The sequence below is a fragment of the Spermophilus citellus genome, assembly GCF_964194105.1.
Source record: "Spermophilus citellus genome assembly, chromosome: 7".
Lineage (NCBI taxonomy): Eukaryota > Metazoa > Chordata > Mammalia > Rodentia > Sciuridae > Spermophilus > Spermophilus citellus.
In genome coordinates this window covers 111,184,778-111,209,872 of record NC_138188.1, presented here as the reverse complement: position 1 = coordinate 111,209,872, position 25,095 = coordinate 111,184,778, and the positions used below count along the sequence as shown (strand labels likewise).

At 35.8% G+C, this 25,095-nt stretch overlaps 1 protein-coding gene across 1 annotated transcript in view; it reads right to left on the bottom strand.

Annotated features, from left to right (window-relative positions):
* Nucleotides 1-25,095, bottom strand: part of PAK2 (p21 (RAC1) activated kinase 2) — a 73,515-nt gene that overhangs the window by 35,327 nt on the left and 13,093 nt on the right. Inside the window, exon 2 of the mRNA XM_081300850.1 lies at nt 5,439-5,646. Within this exon, the coding sequence (XP_081156976.1) occupies nt 5,439-5,625 (187 nt within the window). The 5' untranslated portion in view covers nt 5,626-5,646. The remainder of the gene's footprint in view (nt 1-5,438; nt 5,647-25,095) is intronic.

The following is a 25,095-nucleotide window of genomic DNA, read 5'->3' as shown; positions in this document are numbered from 1 at the left end:
TCAGCTCTATTTTCATTTCCTTGCTTTCCCAAATACTTCAGATTAGACAAACATTTTCCATTAACCCTGTGTCACTTTAATAGTTTATAATTACATGCTACAGTAGTTTTTGGTTGGTGTCATAAGAGTAAGGATATCTGCTTTGCTTATTACTGTATCTCTGATGACTCACACAGTGCATGTGATACATATTATCAGGAAAGTGAAAAAGATTTCTTCAGTTGGGTTGTCATGAAAAGTTATATAAACTTTAAAAAAAAAAAGCCTCCAGACAATCAGTGGGGTAAGGAAACAACCTGCAGATTAGGAGAAAATACTTGAAAACCATTCATCCAACAAAGAATGAATGCCCTGAATATTCAAGGAACAGAAAAAAAAATCATATGTAAGGAACAGGAAATAAAAATCATAATCTGATTTAAATATGGGTAAAATGATCTCAACAGACATTTCCCAAAAGAATACAAACATATAGCCAACATGCATATGAAAAATTACTCACCATCACAAATCATCAGGGAAATGCAAATCAAAATCATAATCAGATATCATTTCATTCCAATTAGAATGACTATTAATAAAAAGCCAAAAAATAATAAATGCTGGAGAGGATGTAGAGAAAAGGGAAGTCTTATACACTGTTAGTGGAAATATAAACTTGTACAGCCATTATAGAGAACAATATAGAGGTGTCTCAAAAAGCTAAAACTGGAACTACCATCTGATCCAGCAATCCCACCACCGGGCATATATATCCAAAGGATATGAAATCGTTATGTCAAAGAGTAATCTACAGTCGCATATTGCAGCTATATTAATAAAGCAAAAGAATGGAAACAACCAAAGCACCAGTATACATGAATTGATAGAGAAAATGTGGAATATATGCACAATGCAGTATTATTCATCCATAAAAAAGAGTGAAGTTGTGTTCCTGTGCAACAAAGATGGGCCTGAAGGATACTATGAATTAAGCCAGGCACAGGAAGACAAATACTGTATGTACTAATTCATGTGGAAGATTTAAAAAAAAAAAAAAGTTGATCTCATAGATGTCAAGAGCAGTGGTTACCAAATGCTGGGGAAGATGAGGGGGAGAGAAAAGGTTACATAGAAGTATTAATTACAATTAACTTTGGTACAAAATTACAATTAGGAATAAGTTCTACCATTAGATAGCACAGGAGAGTGACAGTAGTTAATGCTAATTTATTATGTATTTAAAATAAAATAGCTTGCACGCACAAAGCCTGGGTTGAGTCCCCAGGATCAAAAAAAAAAAAAAGCTAAAAGGGAGGACTTTACATGTTCCCAACACAAAGAAATCATAAATACTGAAGATGAAGGATATGCCAACTATATTGATTTCATCACTACACAATGAATACATGTACCAAAATACCATACAGTATAATGTACAATTATATATCAATTTTTTAAAGTTATTTTTGATATTTTAAATTTTTCCAGTGACACCAATTAAAACCAGTAATCATTGAAGACACCTTAAAGTATTTTTTGTAGAATCATTGTGATTTTTTTAAAATGAAAATGTAATTCTTTCCCTTCTAGACCTCTGTAAAGATGGTGTATCGCCTACACATTGCAGTACTCCTCTTCTACTCCAAATCACTATATGTAAAAGAACACAATATATGAGGAATGTTCAAAGATGAAAAGCAACTAGGAAACAGCGGCTCAAGATGTAGGTAGAAAACTAATGCAGAAATGTTGCAGGCGGTTGAAGAAAGAAGCCAAGCAGGTAGGGATGGGGGAACTAGTAATATAGTAGGAACAGCCCAGCGTGAATACACACACACACACACACACACACACACACACACACACAGAGAGAGAGATTCTTCCTCATCTTGATGGTAGCTCCCAGGTAGGAACAATTAAGAACAGGAACATGGGTTGGAAAGAAGGGTCAAAAGGAGGCAAAATGATGGTAATGACTGAAGCTGGGAAGGAAGTTCATTATACTATTCTCTTTACTTTGTATGTGGCTAATAACATCTGTGTTTTTTGTTTTCCCCAGTGCTAGGGATCAAATCCTGGGCCTCATTCATGCTAGGCAAACATTCTGTCTGAGCTATATCCTCAGCTCAGAAACTTCTATTTAAGATGAAGAAAAATGACCTGGGGCTAATTGCAGCTCCTAGGTAATTCTGTGAGAAAGGAAGGGAAAGAGAAGTTTTGGTAATGAGAGCAAAAAAGGAAGATTCTCAAAATGATCAGAGATGGAAAAAAAAATGATCAGAGACGGGTATGTTGTTTCACATTTATGCAAATGCATGTTCGGTTTGTTCATAAACCCTAACCATTATCCAAAGTCAGGTATTGGATTGTTCACATTTTCTATTTTGTTTTGTTTCATTTTATAGTCTTCTTTTACCAGCTACAAGGTTGTTCCCAACTATGTACGTGTGTGTGTGTGTGTGTGTGTGTGTGTGTGTGTGTATCCAGCCCCCAGATTGAACCCAAGGGTATTCTACCACTGAAGCTATATCTCCAATCCCATTTTAAAATTTCTTTATTTAGAGACAAGGTCTTGATGAGATGCCAAGGCTGGCCTCAGACTTGTAATCCTCCTGTCTCGGCCTTCCAAGTTGCTGGAATTGCAAGCATACACTACTACACCCAACATATATGCATGTATGTGTGCATGGGCGTGTGTATTTCCAACATACTTTCAATCTTGTACCCAACATATTTTTTATCCTATCTTGAACATTCCCTTACTCTGCTTTGGATTCTGGTTCCCCACAGGCAAGTAATTTCAATTCTGCAATTTCTTCTGGTACTAACCACCATAATTTTATTTTTAATTTCCATAGTTTCAAATGCTGTGTTTACACTGACATTTTCAGATTTTCCCACTTTAAACATACTGACCCTCTACTATGGAAGATGAGGATTTGGTGCTAACCCATGCTTTTTCACCCTCTTCCCATGCACAGTTTTTGGTTCACTGCTTTGTCTTCTTCCCCTTTATCCTTTACTTAATCCAACCTACTTTTTATCTTCAAACATACCACATACACAGCTGATCCCTTGTTACATAAATTTAAAAGCCATACTTTTGCTAGGCTCTTCAGTTTATAGCCTCATGGAAAAAGTTTTTCAGGTGGTAGTGGGGATCAAACCCAGGACCTCATGCAGCATTCACTCTACCACTGAACTACATATCCAGAGGCAAGCACTGAGCTATATCCCCAGCCCTTGCATAAAATCTTAATAAAAGCAAAATTAGAAATAAGTGATATATATGACAAAATGAACAAGTTTGCAATTGTCTAGTGATTAAGTTGTGTTTGTAAATCAAAATTCTCCAAGATTTGATTCTTTATTAATGTTAACTCAAATTTTCATTATTTTAAAATCTCAAATGTGGGGCTGGAGTTGTGGCTCAGTGGTAGGGTGCTTGCCTAGCATGTGCGAGGCACTGAGTTTGATTCTTAGCACCACATATAAATAAATAAAAATAAAGGTCCACTGACAATTAAAAAAAAAAAAAAAAAAAACCTCAAATGTGTCTCAAACCAGGCATGGTGGCACATGCCTGTAATCCTAGCAGCTTAGAAGCTTGAGGTAGGAGGATCTTGAGTTTAGTTTAGCTAGGCCCTAAGCAACTTAGCAAGACCCTGTCTTTAAATAAAATATAAAAAACCTGGAGGTGTGGTTTAGTGGGTAAGCACCTCTGGATTCAGCCCTGGTACAAAAAAAAAGTGTATTATTATTTTATACAAAGCATCATTCTTCCAATTGGGTTTACCTCTCCATGTAGACTTAGGACCTATATCTTTATCTTTGCTAATATCGACTATCATCTATCAGAGCCAAATTAGCATGCTCAATGTGTTTAAATAAATAATTCCCCTACCCTTATTTGAAAAAGCTCTGAAAACCAAAAGTTTCTTCCTTGACTTCTCATATAAATATATACAATTTTTCATATATATATATATATATATATATATATATATATATATATGATTATTTATAGCCTTTGTCCCACAATGTGTGACAAAAATCAATGGTTCTTAACTGGGAGTGCTTTTGTCCCTCAGGGAATATTTGGCAATGTCTAGAGACATTTTTGGTTGTCACAAATGGGAGAGGGTTGCTGAAATCTAATGGGTAAAAACCAGGAATGTTGCTAAATATCCTATAATGCATGGGAACAGACTGCTACAACCACACCTTATTTGGCACCAAAATATCAGTAGTGCTGAGGCTGAGAACCCCTGGACTAGACATGTTTTACTGAAGACACACTGTTAATCACTAAGGCTGCCTCAGATCCTTCTGAGGAACTACTCAAAAATCAGAAAAACTCTTTATTCCAAAACACAGCTGACTCCAGGAATTCAGAAAGGGGATTCCGGTCCCTATGTTACCATTCTGTTAATAGTAGGTTTCTGGGCTGGGGGACATAGCTTGGTAGATTGCTTGCCTGGTATGTGTGAGACCTTGGGTTTAATCCCTAGCACAGGGTGTGTGTGTATGTGTATGTGTATGTGTATGTATGTGTGTTTGCATGTGGAAAGTCAGGTTTCCTCAAAATATCACTGCTATGGATAGATATGGTTTGTCCCTCAAAGGTTCATGTTTAAAGGACTGGTCCCCAGTTATAGCATTGAAAGGTGTCTGGATCTTTAAGAGGCGGAGCCTAGTGGGAAGCAACTGGATCCTACCATCTCAGAATACATTAATGTCTGTCTCAAGAAGTGCATTGGTTCCTGAGGGAGAAGGTGGTAAATAATAAAAAAACAAGTCTAGCTCCTCCCCACTCTCTTACATTCTGGCCCACACACGTCCCCTTCTGCAAGCAACTGCTTCCCATTTTGTTTCTCTGTCATGTTGTCAAGATGTCAAGGGCCCTAACCTGACATAAGGGCCACATTCTTTGGACTTTTCAGCCACCAGAATTATTAAGCCAAATGAATCTCTTTTCTTATAAAGTACCCAGACATAGATATTTTGTTAAGGCAACACAAAGACAATCACAAATCCCCACTAATGTGAGAAAGCCTTGAACTATAGCCCAAAGTCTCAGAAAATGGAAATGAGTATAGAAATTCATGGGCTGTAATAAGTAGGATGAAAACAACTTTATAATTTTGTAATTTTCTATTACAGTTTCAAATAAACTAGTCTTTTGTTTATTTTGTTTTATAGACAGGGTGCCACCATGTTGTCCAGGCCTGCACTGAACAGGGCTCAAGCAATCCTCCTGCCTTGGTTCCCCAAGGAGCTATGGCTGCAGGCACAAGTCACCATGGCCACCTAAAGTAGTGTTTTCATTAGTGCCTATATATCAGCACCAACTATTTTCTTGGATCTGTTCGTTGTTCATACAGTGAAAGACCAACACAGGTAACATAAAATAATAAACTAATGCTGAGACTCTTAAAACCACAACAGCTATTTACCTTTTTCTGTGCTTGAGAATATAGAGATGATTTTATTCCTGGGCTTTTTTTCCTCTGGAACAGAAGGTAAAGGTTTCAAACTATGATTGGCTGACAAAGGATCTTTGCCTCCAGTGCTAAAAATGGTACTGCTCATTCGCACAGGAGGTGCTGGAGGCTTGTCTTCCAGTTCTCCGTTGTCAGACATGATTCAGAATTATGAAATGGCCTGAAACAGATAGGCAAACCCCCCAAAAAACAATTAATAAACAACATTAAAAAAAAGCAGTATGCACAAGCAGAAGACAGTAATACTAATTCCCACACACTCCAAATTAGAAAATGTTATCCATTTAAAGTGACATCTGTGAAATTCGGGGGGTGGGGGAGAATCAATAAATCATGAGGGAGACATTTAAGAGTAAAATTGATCAAATTATGTTCACACATCATCACACCATCCTGTATAATTAATATGTACTAATTTTTTTTAGAGAGAGAGAATTTTTAATATTTATTTTTTAGTTTTTGGTGGACACAACATCTTTATTTTATTTTTATGTGGTGCTGAGGATTGAACCCAGTGTCCTACACATGCCAGGCGAGCACGCTACCTGCTTGAGCCACATCCCCAGCCCATGTACTAATTTTTTAAGGGACAAAAATCAGTAACATATATAACATTGTGATTCTTAACAAAGGTAATCTCCCCTAACAAAATTAGCAAATGTTTTGTTTTAAAATGTTACTAAATATTTAAAAAGCCAAGTGGAAATCATGATAACACTAACATATCAAAAGCAATGCCTGGGCTGGGATTATAGCCCAGTGGTAGGGTACTTGCCTAACACATGTGAGGCACTGGGTTGTGTCCATCAGCACCAAGGTATTGTGTCCATCTACAACTTAAAAAAAAAAAAAAAAAGGCAATTCCCCTAATCAACTGATTGTGAGATGGTTCCAATGGACAGACAACATGGAGTCTCAGAAAATTCCAAAGAGGAGACCAGACCAGACAATTAGAATATCTCTGGTTGGTCCCTCTTTAGAAACAGAGATGGATGCTAAGATCTTAAACCCATGAACTAACACCCCCCTGTTAGGATTCCACACAAATTATTCTTGTGATTGATAACTTACCTTCACCTAAATTTCCCAAAAGAACATGCCACTGATGCAATGTTTGATGTCTCTGGAAATCTGATATTCTGATCTACACACATTAGTCTCTTTTTGTAAGACAGTCACATGAAGCTTGACCAATTCAGGTACACTGTCAAAATTAAATCTAGAGCATAGAACCAAGGGTGGGGCCACAACCCCAAGGTTCTGTCACCCTGTCCAGGCAATCAGGTGACCTCACTTATAGATATGGCCATTTTGGTAGAAATATCAATTTTGCTTACATATGCTTATATTTTATCTTTTAAAAAGGTGGGTCAAACACATTTAAAATCAAGAATAAAGGGAAGAGGATTCCTAATTTATACAAGTTCTGATGCAAAAGTTCATTTAGGAAACAACATATTTCCCCATTAAACAAGGTTTGTATTGGTATCTGATCTTGATTTGATTTTAGTATGTAATATATTTAAGTAAATAAAATTGTGTATGTGTATTAAAAAAATAATAATAGCACTTAGAAAATTGAGGGATGAAGAGATTATACCAAATTCTACTCCAAATCTTACAGCTTTTGATTCCCTTGTTAGAGTGTGTCACAAGCACTACCTGTGCTAGTGAACTACTTTAGCACACTACTATCTGCTAAAATGACAATTATTTTTCAGCCTACAAGAAGCATAAGAGAAGTTAAGGAAAAAAAGTACACATTTTGGGGGATAACCAGATAGAGAAAGGCTGGGGAAAGGAAATAACACACACACACACACACACACACACACACACACACACACACATATATGGGGAAGACTGCCTGCCTAAGGAAGCAGTAGGGTGGAAACTAAGGTAGCACCAAAGACATGCCTCAGATGATTCTTCTAAACCAGCTGCTTGCAGGTGGTGGGGGGCATGCTGGTTGTTTTCTTAAGGGGACAGGGGGGAAGGCAAGCAGATTCAACTGGCTATTCCTAAGTGTGGACTGCTACCAATATGTACACTACCACAGGGGATCTATTTTGCTACAGATGGAAGAAAGATAAGGCTTAGTATCAAGTATTGCAAGGATTACTTGATGAATAGATAAACCAACATGGATGCTTAGGTCTTAATGTTCTTATAACACTAAGGCACACATAGTACTCCTAAAATGGTTCACTTTCCAGTTACAACAGAAATGGCACATAAAGCTACAATATCTGGATTTTGTATTTTATAATTCCATATTTATGCACACTGTTTAAAAATCAGAAGAAAATAAAAAATTTAAACACATTTATATGCACTGACAGAAGGAAATGCACCAAAATTTAACAGTGATAATCTGTGGCTAATTACTAGCTTTTAAACTCAATTACTATCATCAGAGCTGTGGTTAACAAAGTAATATAAAACAGGAGAGTACTGGTGTACAGCTTGGTTGCAGAGCATACATTCGGAATGCAAGAGGCCCTGGGTTCAATGGAAGGAAGGAAGGAAGGAAGGAAGGAAGGAAGGAAGGAAGGGAGGGAGGGAGGGAGGGAGGGAGGAAGGGAGGAAGGAAGAGCGAGCCAGAGGGAGAGAGGAAGGGAGGGAAGAAGAAAAGCGGGGCAGGGAAGGAAAAAGAGAAAAAGGAAACACAAACATAGGGCACAATAATTACTTGATGTAAACTGATTTTAAGGCTTGTCCACAAACAAAACATAACTAGAAACTCAAAAGCAACTGAACAAAAGCAAATTAATTTATTAATTAATTACATAGAATAATACCAGGAGCACATTGTCCAGTTTTGTGGTTAACAGCATAGGATCTAGAATCTGCTTTGGTTGGAATCCTAGTTCTACCATTTGCTTAAATGTGTGACCTTGGGCAAATGAGTTAACTGTGCTTCAGGATTTCTTGAAGAAATGGCTGGTTATATGCCTGAAACAGGGAAAATGTGAAGTGAGCCTAGAGCATCTAGTAGTTTTCAGAAGATAAGGAAGTACTTTAGAAGGATAAATGTGTGGGGCATGGTGGCACATGCATGCGATTTTAGCTACTCAGGAACAGAAATATCACAAATTTGAGGTCAGACTGGGCAACTTAGCAGGCACTTATCTCAAAATGAAATTTTAAAAAAGGGCCAAGGCAGAAGAATGAGAAGTTTTGCTCCATTTGCATACAAAATGTCAAATGCATTCTACTGTCATGTGTAACTAATTAGAATTTTAAAAAACCTAATAGCTTTGGAGAACTAAACATATGTATAATGCCACCCCTCCATAAAGCAGAAATGAAGACCATGTCAGTCAAACAAAAAAAATAAATAAAAGTAGATGGACTACAGACAATAGGACATATAACTTCAATAGAATGCAATTGACTATTCACATTGATCTCTAATTTTGTTGCAATCACAATAAGTGACAACTCTCTTACGGGCGCATATTAAAATAAATAATTTTTTAAAAGGTCCAGGGATGTAGCTTAGCGGTAAAATGCTTGCCTAGCATGTGTTAGACTCTGTGAGTTCAATCCCCAGAAACGCCAGCACCAGTACCAAAATGAAAAAAAGTGTGGAGTGATGAGGACATGTCAAAGAGACAAGGGACATAGGAAAGAGTTCCCAAAAACCAATGTTGGAATGATACAAAAAATAAAATTAATATAGTATTAGATTACAACTCAAAGTACACAATAAATATACATCATTTCACATAGGTACAAATAAATGAATGGAGGACAAATCTGTATAGAAGAGTTCCAAATTTATATATGTAGATACATCTCTCTGTAGGAAGTTGAGATTAATTTTCTCTCGAGTATGGGCTGGATTTAACAATTCATTTGCAAAGGATGAAAAGGGAAAAATAACTTTGCAGTTAAACCTGGCAAATACAGCCAAGCAAATACAACTGGCAAACAGTGACCATGGTTAGCAGTTACCAGTTTTAGATTAATAAAACTTAATCCCTGATATAATGTAATGAAAAGCCACTTCACCTGTGTGTATTCATCCCCAAAACCCATAACCCTAGTGTAGTCATAATAAAAACATCAGATGAACCAAATTGAGGGGCCTACTACAAAATTCCTGACCAGCATACTTCTCAAAACTTTCAAGGACATGAAAAACAAAGAATAATTTTTAAAAAATAGTAATAGTATTTTAGGCTATGTAAATTACACCTCAGTGAAAAAGAAATAATACCTATCTCACAGAATAAAGATTAAATGAGCTAATAAAGACTAAAAGCTGCTATTATTATCATTTTTTTTTTTAAAGAGACTATGATAGACACTGGGGAAATAAAAGATGACCTAGGTCTTCTCTAAGAGTCCACAAGCCAGAGAAAAAGACCAATACGTATCTGCTTAAATTAGGGTAGGCATGCCCTTTATCACTGCCTGTTCTCAATACATGCTTATTAAGTCACTCAGTTTCTTCAAAACAACAATTTTCAAACAACAGCAATAACAATTCTTCAAAACATTTCAGTTTCAAGGCCTGCACACATGCATAGCAAGCACTCCACCACTGAGTTATATTCCCACCCTTTTTTTACATCTTTAAAAAATGTTCAGGGGCTGGGGATGTGGCTCAAGCAGTAGCGCACTCGCCTGGCATGCGTGCGGCCTGGGTTCGATCCTCAGCACCACATACAAACAAAGATGTTGTGTCCGCCGAGAACTAAAATAAAAAATAAATAAATAAATTCTCTCTCTCTCTCTCTCTCTCTCTCTCCCCCCCCCCCTCCACTCTCTCTTTAAAAAAAAAATATTTCAAACAGGATCTTATGTTGGACTCAAACTTGTAATCCTCCTGCCTCTATTTTCCAAGTAGCTGAGATTACAAGCACGCACCAATGTACCTGGCCACTTTATATTTTAAGTGTTGAGGATTCTGTTATGCTTTGGATTTTAAATTTCCCCCCAAAGCTGGTGTGTTAAATAGGCTTGGTCTTAGGCTGATGGCATTACTAGGAAGTAGTGGAAGCTTTAAAAGGTTGGGCCAAGTTGGAAGAAACAGTTCTTTCTTTCTCCCTCTAGCTTTACTGGCCGGCCACGAAACAAGCAGCTCTGCTCCACCATGATGTTCTAACCTCGCTTTATAAGCCCAGAGTCAAGGGACTACGCAACTATGGGCTGAAACTTATGAAACCATGAATCAAAATAAATCTTTCCTCTTTTTGGTTGATTTCCTCGGGTATTTTGTTGCAACGAAGGAAGCTGACTAATATATTCCAAAGAGTTTTTGTTTATGAGGGTTACACTTATATTTATTTTATAAGAAATTAAAATAAGTTATTTAAAATTTAATTCACTTATAATAACAATAAATCCATTATATATTAAATAAATAACGTTTTTATGAAAAACATTTTTTAAAACAAAATAATGAATCATAACTGTACATCATTAGTTAACATTTTATGTGTTTTTTCAGACCAAAATTTCAAGCAATTCAAAGGCAGAGACTTTCTATATATTAGACAATGAAGACGACTGACTCATGGTATCATGTTCCGTCCCCAAAGGAAATACTATTCTTCTTGAATTTATTAAATCTTTTATAAAACAGCTTTTTACTAGATAATATATAAATTATCCTATATTAATAAAACTTATCTTCGGAAATAGTTGTACTTTTCCCCTTATAGCTGATTTATGGCCTTAGTCTTGTCTTTTCCATAAAGCAGATTTCGGGGGTTTTGTTTGTGTACTGCTTCTACTGACAGTGTCAAATGCCTAAAAAATGTCAAATGAGGTTGTAATAAGGTTCTTTACATTCTTCTTACATTTTATCCAGAAAAAATAATTTGTGATAAAATACTTATTTACCTTATGCTTTGTTCCACCATTACTCAAATATGTCTTTAAAAAAAAAAAAAAAAAAAAAAGCAAATAAATAGTGCCCTTCTTCCAGTCTGTTCAAACACTTTTTGCTACTTTTCAGTGACAAACAAGTAGGCGAAACAAAAAGTGTGCCCAAAACACACTGTACTCTTCTAATAGGCCCATTGTTTAACTGTGACACAACTCAAGCACAAACAATCCCTCAATTGTCTGCTGAAGGAGACTAGGGGTAGTTAAATATATGGCAGAAATGAAAAAAGTAATGGTGTCTGGAACCAGTCAGTCCAACTTTACTGTAATCCACGGAGATCAAGTACAAGTCATATAAGTTGAAAAACATAATTTGAGAAGCACAATTCTGGTTTTTATCTTTAATTACAGTTTATATAAATAACAAAAATTATGAATGTAATAACAATCAGACTTCTAACAATCTTTCAATAAGCTGCAAAACCTTCAATACCAATGGCCCTTCCTCTACCCTAATAAAGTCTCAAAAATTTCTGAGACACAAGCATTAGTGAAAATATACCCATATCACCTGAAAATGGCAACAAATATTATAAACAGCAGGTTCACAAATCAGAGGAAAAGAGTGTTTTCATTTGGTGCTAAGAACCATAACATCAGGCCAACTAGTAGCCAGGCTAGGAAGAAAAAAACAAAAGGAAGACATAGAAAACACAATCAGGAGACTAGGAGGAGGGAAGGTAGGTATAGGGGTGGGGGCGACTTTGCTTCAAAATCAAATAAATGTAGAGCTGGATAAAATACTGAACTGATAATTTATCAAATCTTTTTAAATGCATGGATGGAGCTAGTAATAGGGATGATTCCTTGGAGATCCAAAGCAAAGAGAAATCAGAAACTAAAATGAGCAAGCAATTTATTAATCCATTTCCTCTCAAGGGATTTGACTACACCCTGGAGACCTTAAGCTTCCATTCCAATGACTACCACAGGAAATAAAACTTGGTCTACTTAAGGTAAAAAACTTAAAAGGAATTCCTCTCTCATAAGGCTAGGACCTAAAAGGCTTTTAATATTTAGGATAAATCAGAAATAAGTCCCTCTGGACAGAAGGAAACAAGAAAACCTTAAGCACGAAGTCTGGTGATGGAAAGAGGGAAAAAGTAAATCTGCAAAACTTAATTTAAAAATACATTTTGATGGTCTGAATTCATTCCATCTAGAAGGTCCAAAAAAATCTTTTATCTAAAGTTTTTTTAAATCTTTTTTAGTTGTCAATGGATCTTTTATTTTACTTATTTATATGTGGTGCTGAAGATTGAACACAGGGCCTCACACATGCTGGGCAAGTGCTCTACCACTGAGCCACAACTCCAGCCTCCCCCAAACAGGTTTTAACTGCATATGGTTTCATTCTCTAGTAAGTGTCAGAAGTCTTTATTATATAAAGCCTCCCTGGAAAAAATGAACTTCAGTTCAGGTATCAAATAATAACTGAAGATAAAAGTTCTAAGGGAAAGGAGTAGCCCTCAGTGAAAACTCAGAACACAAGCAAGGCAGGCAAGACCCTGAGACTGGGAACTAGCCATACAGACTGATTACAGGAGATGATCGGGCAGAATAAATATACAAACCTAAAAATAAAGGCAGAAAACAACTACTGTGAAAAACCCATACAAAGCTTTCAGTAAAAAAAAAAGTAACAATATCAGAAAATTAAAAACTCAACATTTAAAGTTAACAGACAGAACAGACACAGCATAAGTAAAGCGTAGTGAACTGGGAATGTGTCTGAAGAGCGAGCCTAGAAATGTAGCACAGAGAACCAAAGAGAAAATATAAAAGAGAAGATACGTAGGTTAGACAGTCTAATCTACATTTATTTGAGTTCCAGGCAATGACAGATTGTTTGAGGGGGTTGGCCCCTGGATAAATTAATAGCTGAGAATTCTCAGAACTGATAGTGATCATAAATCCATTAAGTTGAAGAAATGAATTAAAAGCAGGAAAAAATAATGTATGGGCTGGGGTCGTGGCTCAGTGGTAGAGTGTGCCTAGAACGTGCAAGGCACTGGGTTCAATCCTCAGCACCATATAAAAATAAATATAATATTGTGTCCAACTATAACTAAAAACTATTTTTTTAAAAATAATAATTTACATGTAGCCACATTATAGCAAAATAACATCAAAGACAAAGAATTGTTAAAAGTTAGCCAAAAGAGAAAAAAAAGACAAACTTTATGGACACAGCAATTGAAGTGTCAGCCTACTTCTTGCTATCGACGATGAAAGCAAGAAAACAGTGGAATATCTTCAGTACTGTAAGGGGGAAAGCTGCCAAAAGAAACTGAAGATCCAACTCAACTATCTCAAGAAAGAGGTAAGACAGAAACAAAGAAAAAATTTAACAAGATGAGCATCACTCTGCACATATTTTTATATGAAAAAGAATTAAATGAAATCAACTGATTTAGAAACCAATACCAAAAAGATAACTGGAGGGGGAAATCCCTTAAGTTTATATAAATAAAACACCTTCAATAAACTATTAGAACACACTTAGAATTGAATAAGAAATTTTAGAACTGTATTAAAGTACAAAAGAGATTACCAGAGGCTACGGAAAGGATGAAATAAGAGTTACTGTTTAGTGCATACAAAGTTTGTTTGGGATCATGAAAAAATTCTTGGACATGGATAGTGCTGATGGATATGTAATACTGTAAATGTACTTATCATCACTAAATTGTACCCCTAAAATGGTTAGAATGGTATAGTTTATGTTCTATATTATTTTACTATAATCTCAAAAAAAATATAGGATATGAGGTTCTTAAAGATAATTATAACTCTGAATTTTTATATGAAAAAGCATTAAAATTAATGAGTTAAGTATCCAGTCTAAGAAGTCCAAATAATAGAAAAAATAAACCCTACGAGGGTGGGAAGGAAATAATTGGGATAAAAGCAAAAATTGCTGCATAAAAGATTAATATACAATAGAAAAAAATCAGGAAAGTTAAAAGTTGAGTCTTAGACAAAACTAGAAAAATATGTCTGGTGGCATTAATCTAAACAAAGAGAGAAAGCACAGATAAACAGTATTAGGGAAAAAAAAGTGATTCTACTGGGATTCAAGGAGCAGAGGTCATAGATGTCAAATGTTCTACAATGTACTTAAAACTCCTAAATGTTCTACCATACATAATTTATATCTTTTTTAAAAAAAAAAATCACAATTCTCTGAACCTGGTATACAGGTTTTGTTTTGTTTTTTACATTTAAAAGACTGTTTTGAAAATCTGTATTTTTATGACAAAATCATAGAATTTTCAGGGAAATGGATGGCATTAGAGCAGATTATGCTTAGTGAAGCTAGCCAAACCCTAAAAAACAGATACCAAATGTCTTCTTTGATATAATGAGAGCAAGTATGAACAGAGCAGGGAGGAAGAGTAGGAAGAAAAGAGTAACATTAAACAGAGACTTGAGATGGGAGGGAAAGGGAGAGAAAAGGGAAATTGCATGGAAATGAAGGGAGACACTCATTGCTAAACAAAATTACATATAAGAGGTTGTGAGGGGAATGGGAAAATAAACAAAGAGAGAAATGAATTACAGTAGATGGGGTAGAGAGAGAAGATGGGAGGGGAGGGGAGGGGGGATAGTAGGGGATAGGAAAGGTAGCAGAATACAACAATCACTAATATGGCATTATGTAAAATTGTGGATGTGTAACTGACGTGATTCTGCAATCTGCATTTGGGGTAAAATTGGGAGTTCATAACCCATGTCAATCTAATGTATGAAATATAATATGTCAAGAGCTTTGTAATGTTGTGAACAACCAATAAAAAAAATGTAAAAAAAAAAATTAAAAAAAAAATAAAAACAACAGTTTTTTTAGAAAAAAAAAAAAAAAAGAAAATCTGTATTTTTAACATACTCGAATTTTCCAGCTATGTAACTTCTATCAAAAATAAGTAAGTACGAAGAGCTTATACTTTGTTTTGTTCGGATTTTACCAAGAGGCCTAATCACCATTTGGAAAATCATATCACCAAGAGTACTATGCTCATTCTAAGTCACCAAACTAGTCCACATGTGTGAGACTGCCCTGTAGCCATGCCCACATATACATACAAGCCTCTGAGTACTTCAGAATGACTTTTTTGTGTGGTCGTGATCAAGTATTTACAAACAGAAATATATATATATGTTTTCTTTTATTTTTTTCTATTACAGTTAGGGCATTGTTTTTTTTTTTCCCCCTGAAATTCTGTGGGGTAGGTTTAACAAAATACGGTTTACATTTAATATGAAAGCAGTGTAACAGAGAGTTTAAGTTACAGACCCAGATATCCTATTTCTGGGAGTCTATTCCAAAGATTTCACTGGCAAAAATACAAAAAGACATACATTAGGCTATAATTGTAGCAGTATATGAAACAACAAAAGACTGAAAGCAATTCCAATGGCCATAATAGTGGATTGCCTGAATTAACTATATCACAAACTAAGGGATTATGAAGCTACAAAACAAATCCCTGACACCAATCTCTAATACAAAAAAAAAAAAAAAAAAAAAATCCATGAAAAAAATTTAAAAGGACAGCAAGAGGGAAAAATCACTCCATATAATGCTATATTCACCAAAGCATATTAGATTAAAATGCAAGATGGTGTTGGGGGGAATATATATGTATATGTGGTACACACACACAGCTTGTATATAACTATATATGTATATATATATATATATATATATATATATATATATATATATATATATAAAATGTGTATATATAATGCTATCATTTACTGAAGGGAGTGGGGAAGGATGAAATTGGCATATCAATGGATACGATTATATTTTTTTTAAATGGAAGAATGCACCATAGTTTTCCCAGCTTTGAGACATAACTGACAAAAATTATACATATCACATGATGTGATATACACTGTATAATGATTACTAACACATCTGTTACCACCTATAGCTATCATTTCTGTGGAAGTGTGCGTTTAAGACCTATGTATATATATTTTAATGATTACTTTAGGAGTGGAAGGGAACAAAAACAGGGCACTGAGTTAAAAATCGGATTTTTTTCTTGTTTTGCATACTTGATACACCTTTGTAAACTATATAAAATTGCCAGCATAAGCAAAACAAATAGTGCCTGTAATATCAGAAACCCAATATAACAATCTATTTTTTACCAAAATAGTCCTTGTAATTTTCAGTTCTCAGACAACACAGGAACCTTGCTTAGCTTTATAATTACATGAAACAAGGACCAAATATTGAATAGAATTGAATGTAAATTAGCAGTGCTGAAGATTCTCATTTCTTCTGTTTTTTACTTGTTCAGAGAATGACATCCACAATGGGATCTTCACTATTATGACACATTTAGCAAATACCAAATTATGATACTGCCCCTATTATCATCTATTGTTATGTATCAGATTTCCTTTCCTGAATTCTCTGAGAGGACACTATATCTATAAGTCTTTTTAAATTCCTCCAAGCCACCTGGTAAATTATTAAATACATCATAAAAATTCAAAATGTGTTTTTCAAATAAATAATGTTAGTCATTTTAGGAAAAAAAATATATATATATAGCCACTATTTAAGCTGTCTATTGAAAGCCAATTCAACTTTTCCTTTTAGTTCCTTCCTTCAATCACTAAATAATCTATATTACCTATTCTTTCACATTGAATGGGGATGGGAGATTCCAGGATGTGAAAAGTGCTTTGAAGAGTTTTAAATTTATTATTATCATTAATTCTTTTGTCTCTCTTGGTATGTTATATTAGAAGAAACAAATGTCATTATTTGCAAATGATTGCCTACAAAATGCAGGCTAAGTGTTATGGTTAGGATGTGAGGTATCCCCCAAAAGCTCACGTGTGAGACAATGCAAGAAGGCTCAGAGGAGAAATGACTGGGTTATAAAAGTCTTAACCCAATCAGTGAATGAATCCTCTGATAGGAATTAGCTGAGTGGTAACTGAAGTGATAGGGTGTGGCTGGAGGAGGTGGGAATTAGGGCATGGCTTTGGTGTATATATTTGTGTTTGAAGTGGAGTCTGTCTCTCTCTGCTTCCTGATGTGAGCTGCTTCCCTCTGCCACACTCTCCAGCCATGATGCTCTACATCACCTGGAGCCCTGAGGAATGGAGCCCGCCTTCTATGGACTAAGCCCTCTAAAACTGCAAGCCTTCAAATAAACTTTTCCTTCCCTACAGTTGTGCTGGTCAGATCCTTTAGTCACAGCAGTGAAAAAAACTGACTAGAACACTAAGTGATAAATTATCAGGATAAATGCAAATTTGTAGGACAAAGAGGAATACACACAAATTCAATTGAATTTTTGTATGTTGAACAGAAAATGAAATGAAGGAAAGATACCATTTACAATAGCATATAAAAATGTGAATTTCCTAGAACAGAAATTCCCAAACATTCTTGGTTCCTAGTATATTTAACATCCCAATAATTATTTCATATTGCCTCTAGGCCAAAAAAAAATTCCAGTTTCATTTATTTAGGAGTCAGGTTGAAAAACTTACTCTTAAAACTTACTATTAAAAAATAGACATAAATTGAAAGAAAATGATTACTTCATTCTCAATCACAAGTATTTCTGAAATTCCTAATAAGGTAAAGTTACATAAGCCCTCTGTTCAAGCTCTGAGTTGTGGGAATCCAGGTAAAGAGAGACTACTATCTTATATCAGACAAAAAAAATTTTAGACAAAGATTTGATATTAAAGTTAAAATTCTCTTAGATGATTACATAGAAGTATATCTTTATATAGGAAAATATCTTCATGTTTAGAAAGCACTGTGAGGAAAAAGACTATTAAATATGACTACATTCTGGATTGTAGAATACAAAGCTACAAACCAGGATTACAACAAAAGTAACTGATAAAAATGTATCATATCTTGGATAAAGGATATAAGTGATCCAATAAATAACGAACAAAGGACAAGAGCAAGCATTTCACAGAAGACGACAAAGAATAAACACATACGTGAGAATATGCCCAATCTCAGAAACTGTGGAAATAAATTAAGGCTACTAGCAGATACCATTTTATATCTCCCATGATGACAACCATTAAGAAGTCTGACCAAATATAAAAGTGTTAACAGGTATGTGGCTCAAGGAGAATTTTCTATATTGCTGGCAAGAGTCAGCTAGAACCCTGATCTTTTTCTTTTTCTATTTTTTATTTTTTCTTTTTAGTTCTACATGACAGCAGAATGTATTTTGACATATTATAGAGTATAACTTCCCATTTTTTAGGTTGTACATGATATGGAGTTTCACCGCTCATGTACAGAACCCTGTTCTTAAGAAGAGCAATCATGGGGCTGGGGATGTGGCTCAAGCGGTGGCGCGCTCGCCTGGCATGCGTGCGGCCCGGGTTCGATCCTCAGCACCACATACCAACAAAGATGTTGTGTCCGCCGAGAACTAAAAAATAAATATTAAAAAAAAAAAATTCTCTCTCTCTCTCACTCTCTCTCCTCTCTCACTCTCTCTTAAAAAAAAAAAAAGAATAAAAAAAAAAAAGAAGAGCAATCATGTGAAAATTTGGGGTCAAGGAAGAGATAAATTCAAAGATACAATGTTCCATCAGAAAATCTCTTCTAGCTGGATGCAGTGGCGCATGCCTGTAATCCCAGCGCCTCAGGAGGCTGAGGCAGGAAGATCGTTGAATTCAAAGCTAGACTCAGCAACTTTACAAGGCACTTAGCAACTCAGTGAGACTCTGTCTCTAAATAAAAATACAGAAAAAGGCTGGGGGATGTGGCTCAGTGGTTAAGTGCACCTGGATTCAATCCCTGGGAAAGAAAAAGAAAAGAAAATCTCTTCTTAATGATCACCTGAAAAACACCAAAACAATACCTATTTTCTATTTGACAAATTTGTTAGAAAAATTCTGCAAATAAACTTCATATAGTTTCAAAAGCAAAAGACAGAAAGCTCCTCAGAGTATTCCTTTATGAAATTTAGCATCTCAATAACTTTTTTTTTATGTAAACAAAGATACAAAAGCAGCAGTAAGCACCATCGTAGAAAGCTTTCCCACCACACCATACCCACTAACTGGCCACATTTTATTGAGTGATTAACACTGGATACCTCCCTGTAGACAATGGAGTGGAATGTTTTTCCTTTTTTGAGGAAAAACAGTAAGTTATCTTTTAATTTCAAAAAAACAATCTATTCATCTTACAAGTTCTCTCATACACTGCTTATTCCTTTATTGCCATAACCTGACATGATCTCTACTCCTCTGAGATCCTACAGAACTTAAGCCATTCCTATGCAGATTACTAATCTAATGCCTCTCAATTCCACATCATCCTTTTGGCCTACTCTGAAAATGGAAAAGGGCCTGTATTTTTCTTTGGCCAGATAGCACAATAATAAGTTTTGTCAGTAGAGGGCGCTGGAAACATTTCAGGGAAAAAAGAATTTTACTTCCTGGTTCCACCAAACTCCTCAGAGGCAGGTGGTTCCTCCAGTGTCAGATTCCAATAGGACAAGGTGGCCAGCAGCACCCAGTTCAGGTGGAGCCCCATTCCAGCAGCCTATTCCCACCTACCCCTCTTGTGCAGTTTTGTAGCAGAGTTAACTGTGAACAGCTTTCCATGACATCCTACAGGCAGATGTCCAGCAACTATGGCCAACACAAAACCACTAAATGGCAGAGATTTCTCTGCTATTACAGTGATCCACAACCATACTCTCTCCCACAAGGTTCAGGGCTTATAACTAGAAGGAGGGAGGGCTTGTCTCTGGGTGCTGTATCTCAACCCTGGTGGTAGTAGCCACTGCTTTTGTCATTCCTGTGTTCTTTTATTTCTTACTTCTTAATTTCTTATGTTCTATTTACATTTTACTAGCTAATTCTTCATAATCCTGCCATTCCCCTGTTAAAAGTCAGTCAATCATTCTTTTCATGTTCAAATTGCTTTTGACTAGACCTGGAATGATACAGTCCCATCCATCAATATGATAGTTACACACGTCCTTTAATGTTGATCATCTGCTTTCTAACTTTACTTCTTTCTTTCTACAAAATTATTAACTGCCAGGTGAGGCAGAACACACCAGTAATTCTAATAACTTGGAAGGCTGAGGCAGGAGGATCCAAGTTCAAGGTCAGCCTCATAACTTGGAAAGACCCTGTCTCAAAATGGAATTTTTTTAAAAAGAATACTAACTGGCTGGCAAGGAACACCTTCCATACTTCTCTGCATCTATGTACAACATAATACTTTCAACAAATGTTTATAAACTTTTAATTCAAATAATGATGCAAAAATAGCCCAGAGACCTTCATTAGTTTAAAGGCACTATAAACAAATAATAACCCACTTTGTTTCAGAATCTTCACCAGAAAATAAATTGACAATGCTAAGCCTTATAAATGGAATAGTATGAGAAGCTTTCTACTTTTGGTTTTAAAATATATGAATTTTAGCTGTATAACTTATCTAACAAACTTTTCAGAAAGATAATACCTGTACATAAATGTTCGTAGCAATATTGTTCATAACGGTTAAAAAAAGAAAGAAAAAAAAACAACCTTAATATCCAATAACTGATGAAAAGATCCATGAAATGCAATGTTATTCATACTATGGAAATATTATTTGGATAACAAAAGGAATGAAAGCTGGGCATGGTTGTAATTGCAGTTACTCAAGAGGCTGAGGTAGGACTATGACAAGTCTGAGGTCTTCTGGGCAACTTAGGAAGACTGTCTCAAAATAAAAATTGAAAATGGCTTAGGGTATAGCTCATTGGCAGAGTGCTTACCTAATACGTGGGAGGCCCAAGGTTCCATCCCTAGCACTAAAAGGGGGAAAAAAGAAAGGAAGTATTGATTCATGCTACAAGAAGGATGGCCCTTGGAAACATTGTATTAAGTGAAAGAAACCAGTCACAAAAGACCACATATTGGATATATATGTCCAAATAGGTAAATTTAAAGATAAAAACAGATTATAGCTTGTTTAGGAGTATAGGGGTGACTATTCTTGAATAGGAGTTTCTCTTTGAGGTGATTCAAATACTCTGGAATTAGTGGTGATGATTGTACAATCTTGTGAATATACACACACACAAAAAAAAATTCACCTTAAATGGTGAACTTTATCACATATGAATTATATCTCAGTCCTGTTTATAGCCATACCACCCTGAATGTGCCTGATCTCCTCTGAATTATATCTCAGTCTTAAAATTTTTAAGTGAGTTTTTGAGGAAAAGAAAGCAAGTAATGGGAGGCAGGCACATCAAATTTAAGATGGACACTGAGGCAGAGATGATGAGTTTGTCTCTGGTGAAGTAGATACTCTAACAGGCATAGTGGTGCCCTCCTATAATCCCAGAGACTTGGGAGGCTGAGGCAGGAGGATCCCAGGTTCAAAGCCAGCTTCAGCAAATCAGTGAGACCCTGTCTCAAAATAAAATATAAAAAGGGCTGGAAATGTGGCTCAGCGCCCTTGGGTCCAATCTCTGCTACCAAAAAAAGAAAACAAAATGATGGTCCAAGAGCAATTCAAAGAGTTTTTTAAATGATTTGAAGAAATGGAAGCATCACTGGAATAACCACATGGCTTTTCAATGAGATTACTTTTGAAGGTGACAAAACCACTTATAGTTTTTATTATGTTCAGAAATAGAATCACTTTCATGATTTCTTAGCTGTCCTACATTCTATGCTATTATACTTCATGTGAAAAGAAGGCTGACAACAGTCATCATTTTAAAAAACAAAAACTGCTGCCTGGATTATTTATTTTTGCTAGTAACTTTCGTTATTTTTTTAATATTTATTTTTTAGTTGTAGTTGGACACAATATCTTTATTTATCTATTTATATGTGATGCTGAGGATCGAATCCAGGGCTTCGCGAGTTAGGCGAGTGCTCTACCACTGAGCCACAACCCCAGCCCTTGTTCTTCTTCTTAAAGGGGATTGCATGCAGGGGTACTCAACCTTTGACATCTCCAGTCCCTTTTTTTTTTTTAATTTATTTTTTGGTACTGGGGATTGAACTCAGGGATGCTTAACCACTAAGCCACATCCCCAGCCCTGTTTGTTTTTTATTTTGAGGCAGGTTCTCACTACGTTGCTTAGGACCTCGCTAACTTGCTGAGGCTGGCTTTGAACTTGCAATCCTCCTGCCTCAACCTCCCAAGCCTCTACAGGCTTACATCACCTTGCCTAGCTATTTCCTTTATCTTAACATTCATCTCGATGAACAAATGTGTCTTCTCTAATTATGGTATAAACTCTGAGAGCACAGACTCAGTGAATTATCTGGTTGACCATTCTATTAATACATAGCATTGTGCCTAGACCAGAGTAGGCAATGAGTTATTATTTGTTGAACAAATAAATTGGTGAATTAACAGATTTTGTTTGTGAAGGCATAAGAATTAAAGGGTTTCTTCTTCTTTAGAGTAATGAAGGTCCAGAAAACGAGAAGACACACACATTCACTATCTTCTTGAAGGTCACTATTCTAAAAAGTGAGGACAATTAAATGGAAATGGGACATTTAATTAATTGTCCTAACTTTTGATAAAACAGATCCAGAAACCTCACACCTTAATAATCATATGTTCAAGATGAGACCAGGACTTTAAATAGTCTAAATTCTCACTACTCAATTTCCAATACAAGTATCCCTTGGTATTTATAAGAGATCATATTCCTAACCAGAAGATAGGATTCCAGGTAGGAGGAACAATAAGTATAACCTAGCTTGTGAGACAGTAAGGATAATCTTGTTATGGTAGCAAGTAGTAGCAAATAAAGACTATGCTGAATGGGCCCAGAAAATTGTAGATACTGGGCAATTGGAAGCACCTGGAAGTTGAGGAATGTTGTTTATATTCTTTTTGTTTGCTTGTTTTTGGTATCAGGGATTTGAACCCAGGGTCGCTTACCCACTGAGCCACATCCTCAGCCCATTTTATTTTGAGACAGGTCTTGCTAAGTTACTTAGGGCCTCACTAATTTGCTGAGGCTGCTTTGAACTCACAATACTCCTGCCTCAGCCTCCTGAGCTGCTGGGATTACAGGTGTGTGCCACTGTGCCCAGCTTGTTTTTATTCTTAAAAGTAGTATGTGATCATTATAAAAACCTCAAACAGAGATTCCTGCTTTCTTCCCATTTCCACACTAGAATAAGAAACAATAAATTAAAAAACATATTTAGGGGGAAATAATAAGAATTCTTAAGTTTTTCCTAATTCATTCATTCATTCAAATATATTTTGTGTGTGTGTGTGTGTGTGTGTGTGTGTGTGTGTGTGTGCGCGCGCGTGTGTATGTGTGGTGCTGGGAATTTGAACCCAGGGCCTTGTGCATGAGAGGCAAGCACTCTAACAACTGAGCTATATCCCCAGCCCTCAAATATTTACTTGGTGCCTAAAACGTAACAGGTATGAGAGATCAAAGACTTGAGTCTTAGTTGGACATTATAGTGTAAACCTATAATCTTAGCTATTCCAGAGGCTGAGGCAGGAAGATCACAAGGTTAAGGGCAGCCATGGCAACTTAGGGAGACACTGTCTCCAAATAAAATTTAAAAATAAAAAAAAGAAAGAAGAAAAAGAGAGACAGAAAAGTCTCACAGTAGAGTGGGTAAAGAGAGGTGATGGGAGGGGAGGGGAGGGGAGGGGGGTTAGGAAGGGTAGAAGAATACAATAGACACTAGTATGGCTGTATGTATAAACGTTGCTGTAAAACCAATGTGATACTGAAATCTGTACACGTGGAAAAATAAGAATTCACACCCCATTTGAATCAAATGTATGATATGTCAAGATAATTGTAATGTTTTGAGCAACTAATAAAAAATTAAAAAGTAAAAATAAATAAATAAAAAATTTTAAAAAAAGAAAAAAGGAAATAAAGGGTTGATATAGTTCAGGGGTGTTGTTCACAAGGTCCAAGGCCTCATACTACAAGATAAAATAAAAAGTTAGTCTTGGTTTTGAGGTCAGTCAGGGGGAAAAGAGCAACATATAACACTCAGCAATGAAGTAAGAGCTGAAAGAGATCAAAGAAATCCAATGGAAGAAAACCCAGAGGGCTGGGGATGTGGCTCATTGGTAGAGTTCTTGCCTAGCATGCCTGAAGCCCTGGGTTCAATCCCCAGAACAAAAAAGAAAAAGAAAATAAATAAACAGATAGATAGATAGATAGATAGATAGATAGATAGGTAAGTAAGTAAATAAATAAGTAAATAGACAAAGAAATCAGATTGGCTTTTGAAAGATGGGAAGGAATCTGCCAGGCAAAGAGAGGTCTCTGTATACAGAGAAAATACAGGAGTAAAGAAATTGTGTAATTCAGATGTGATCTTTATTATTTATTTATTTATTTATTGCTTCTTTCCTTTGGCCTCTGCTCCATCACCACACTAAAAAGTGAAACATGACCAAGCATGACGAAACTAAATTGATGAGGCTCAGAAAATGCTTTAGTACTATCTGTACAGTAGAGAATGGGGAGAGAACAGGCAAATAACAACAAAGACTACTAAAAAATGTAGAAAGAAGAAATGCATTAAACACTATTAAGTCTAGCTTGTCTAAGTTTAGCCACAAACTCTGAATGGCAATTCAAAATGGAAAAATGGGGACTGGGTTGTAGCTGAGAGTGGTAGTCTCGACTTACATGTAGAGGCACTGAATTTGATCCTCAGC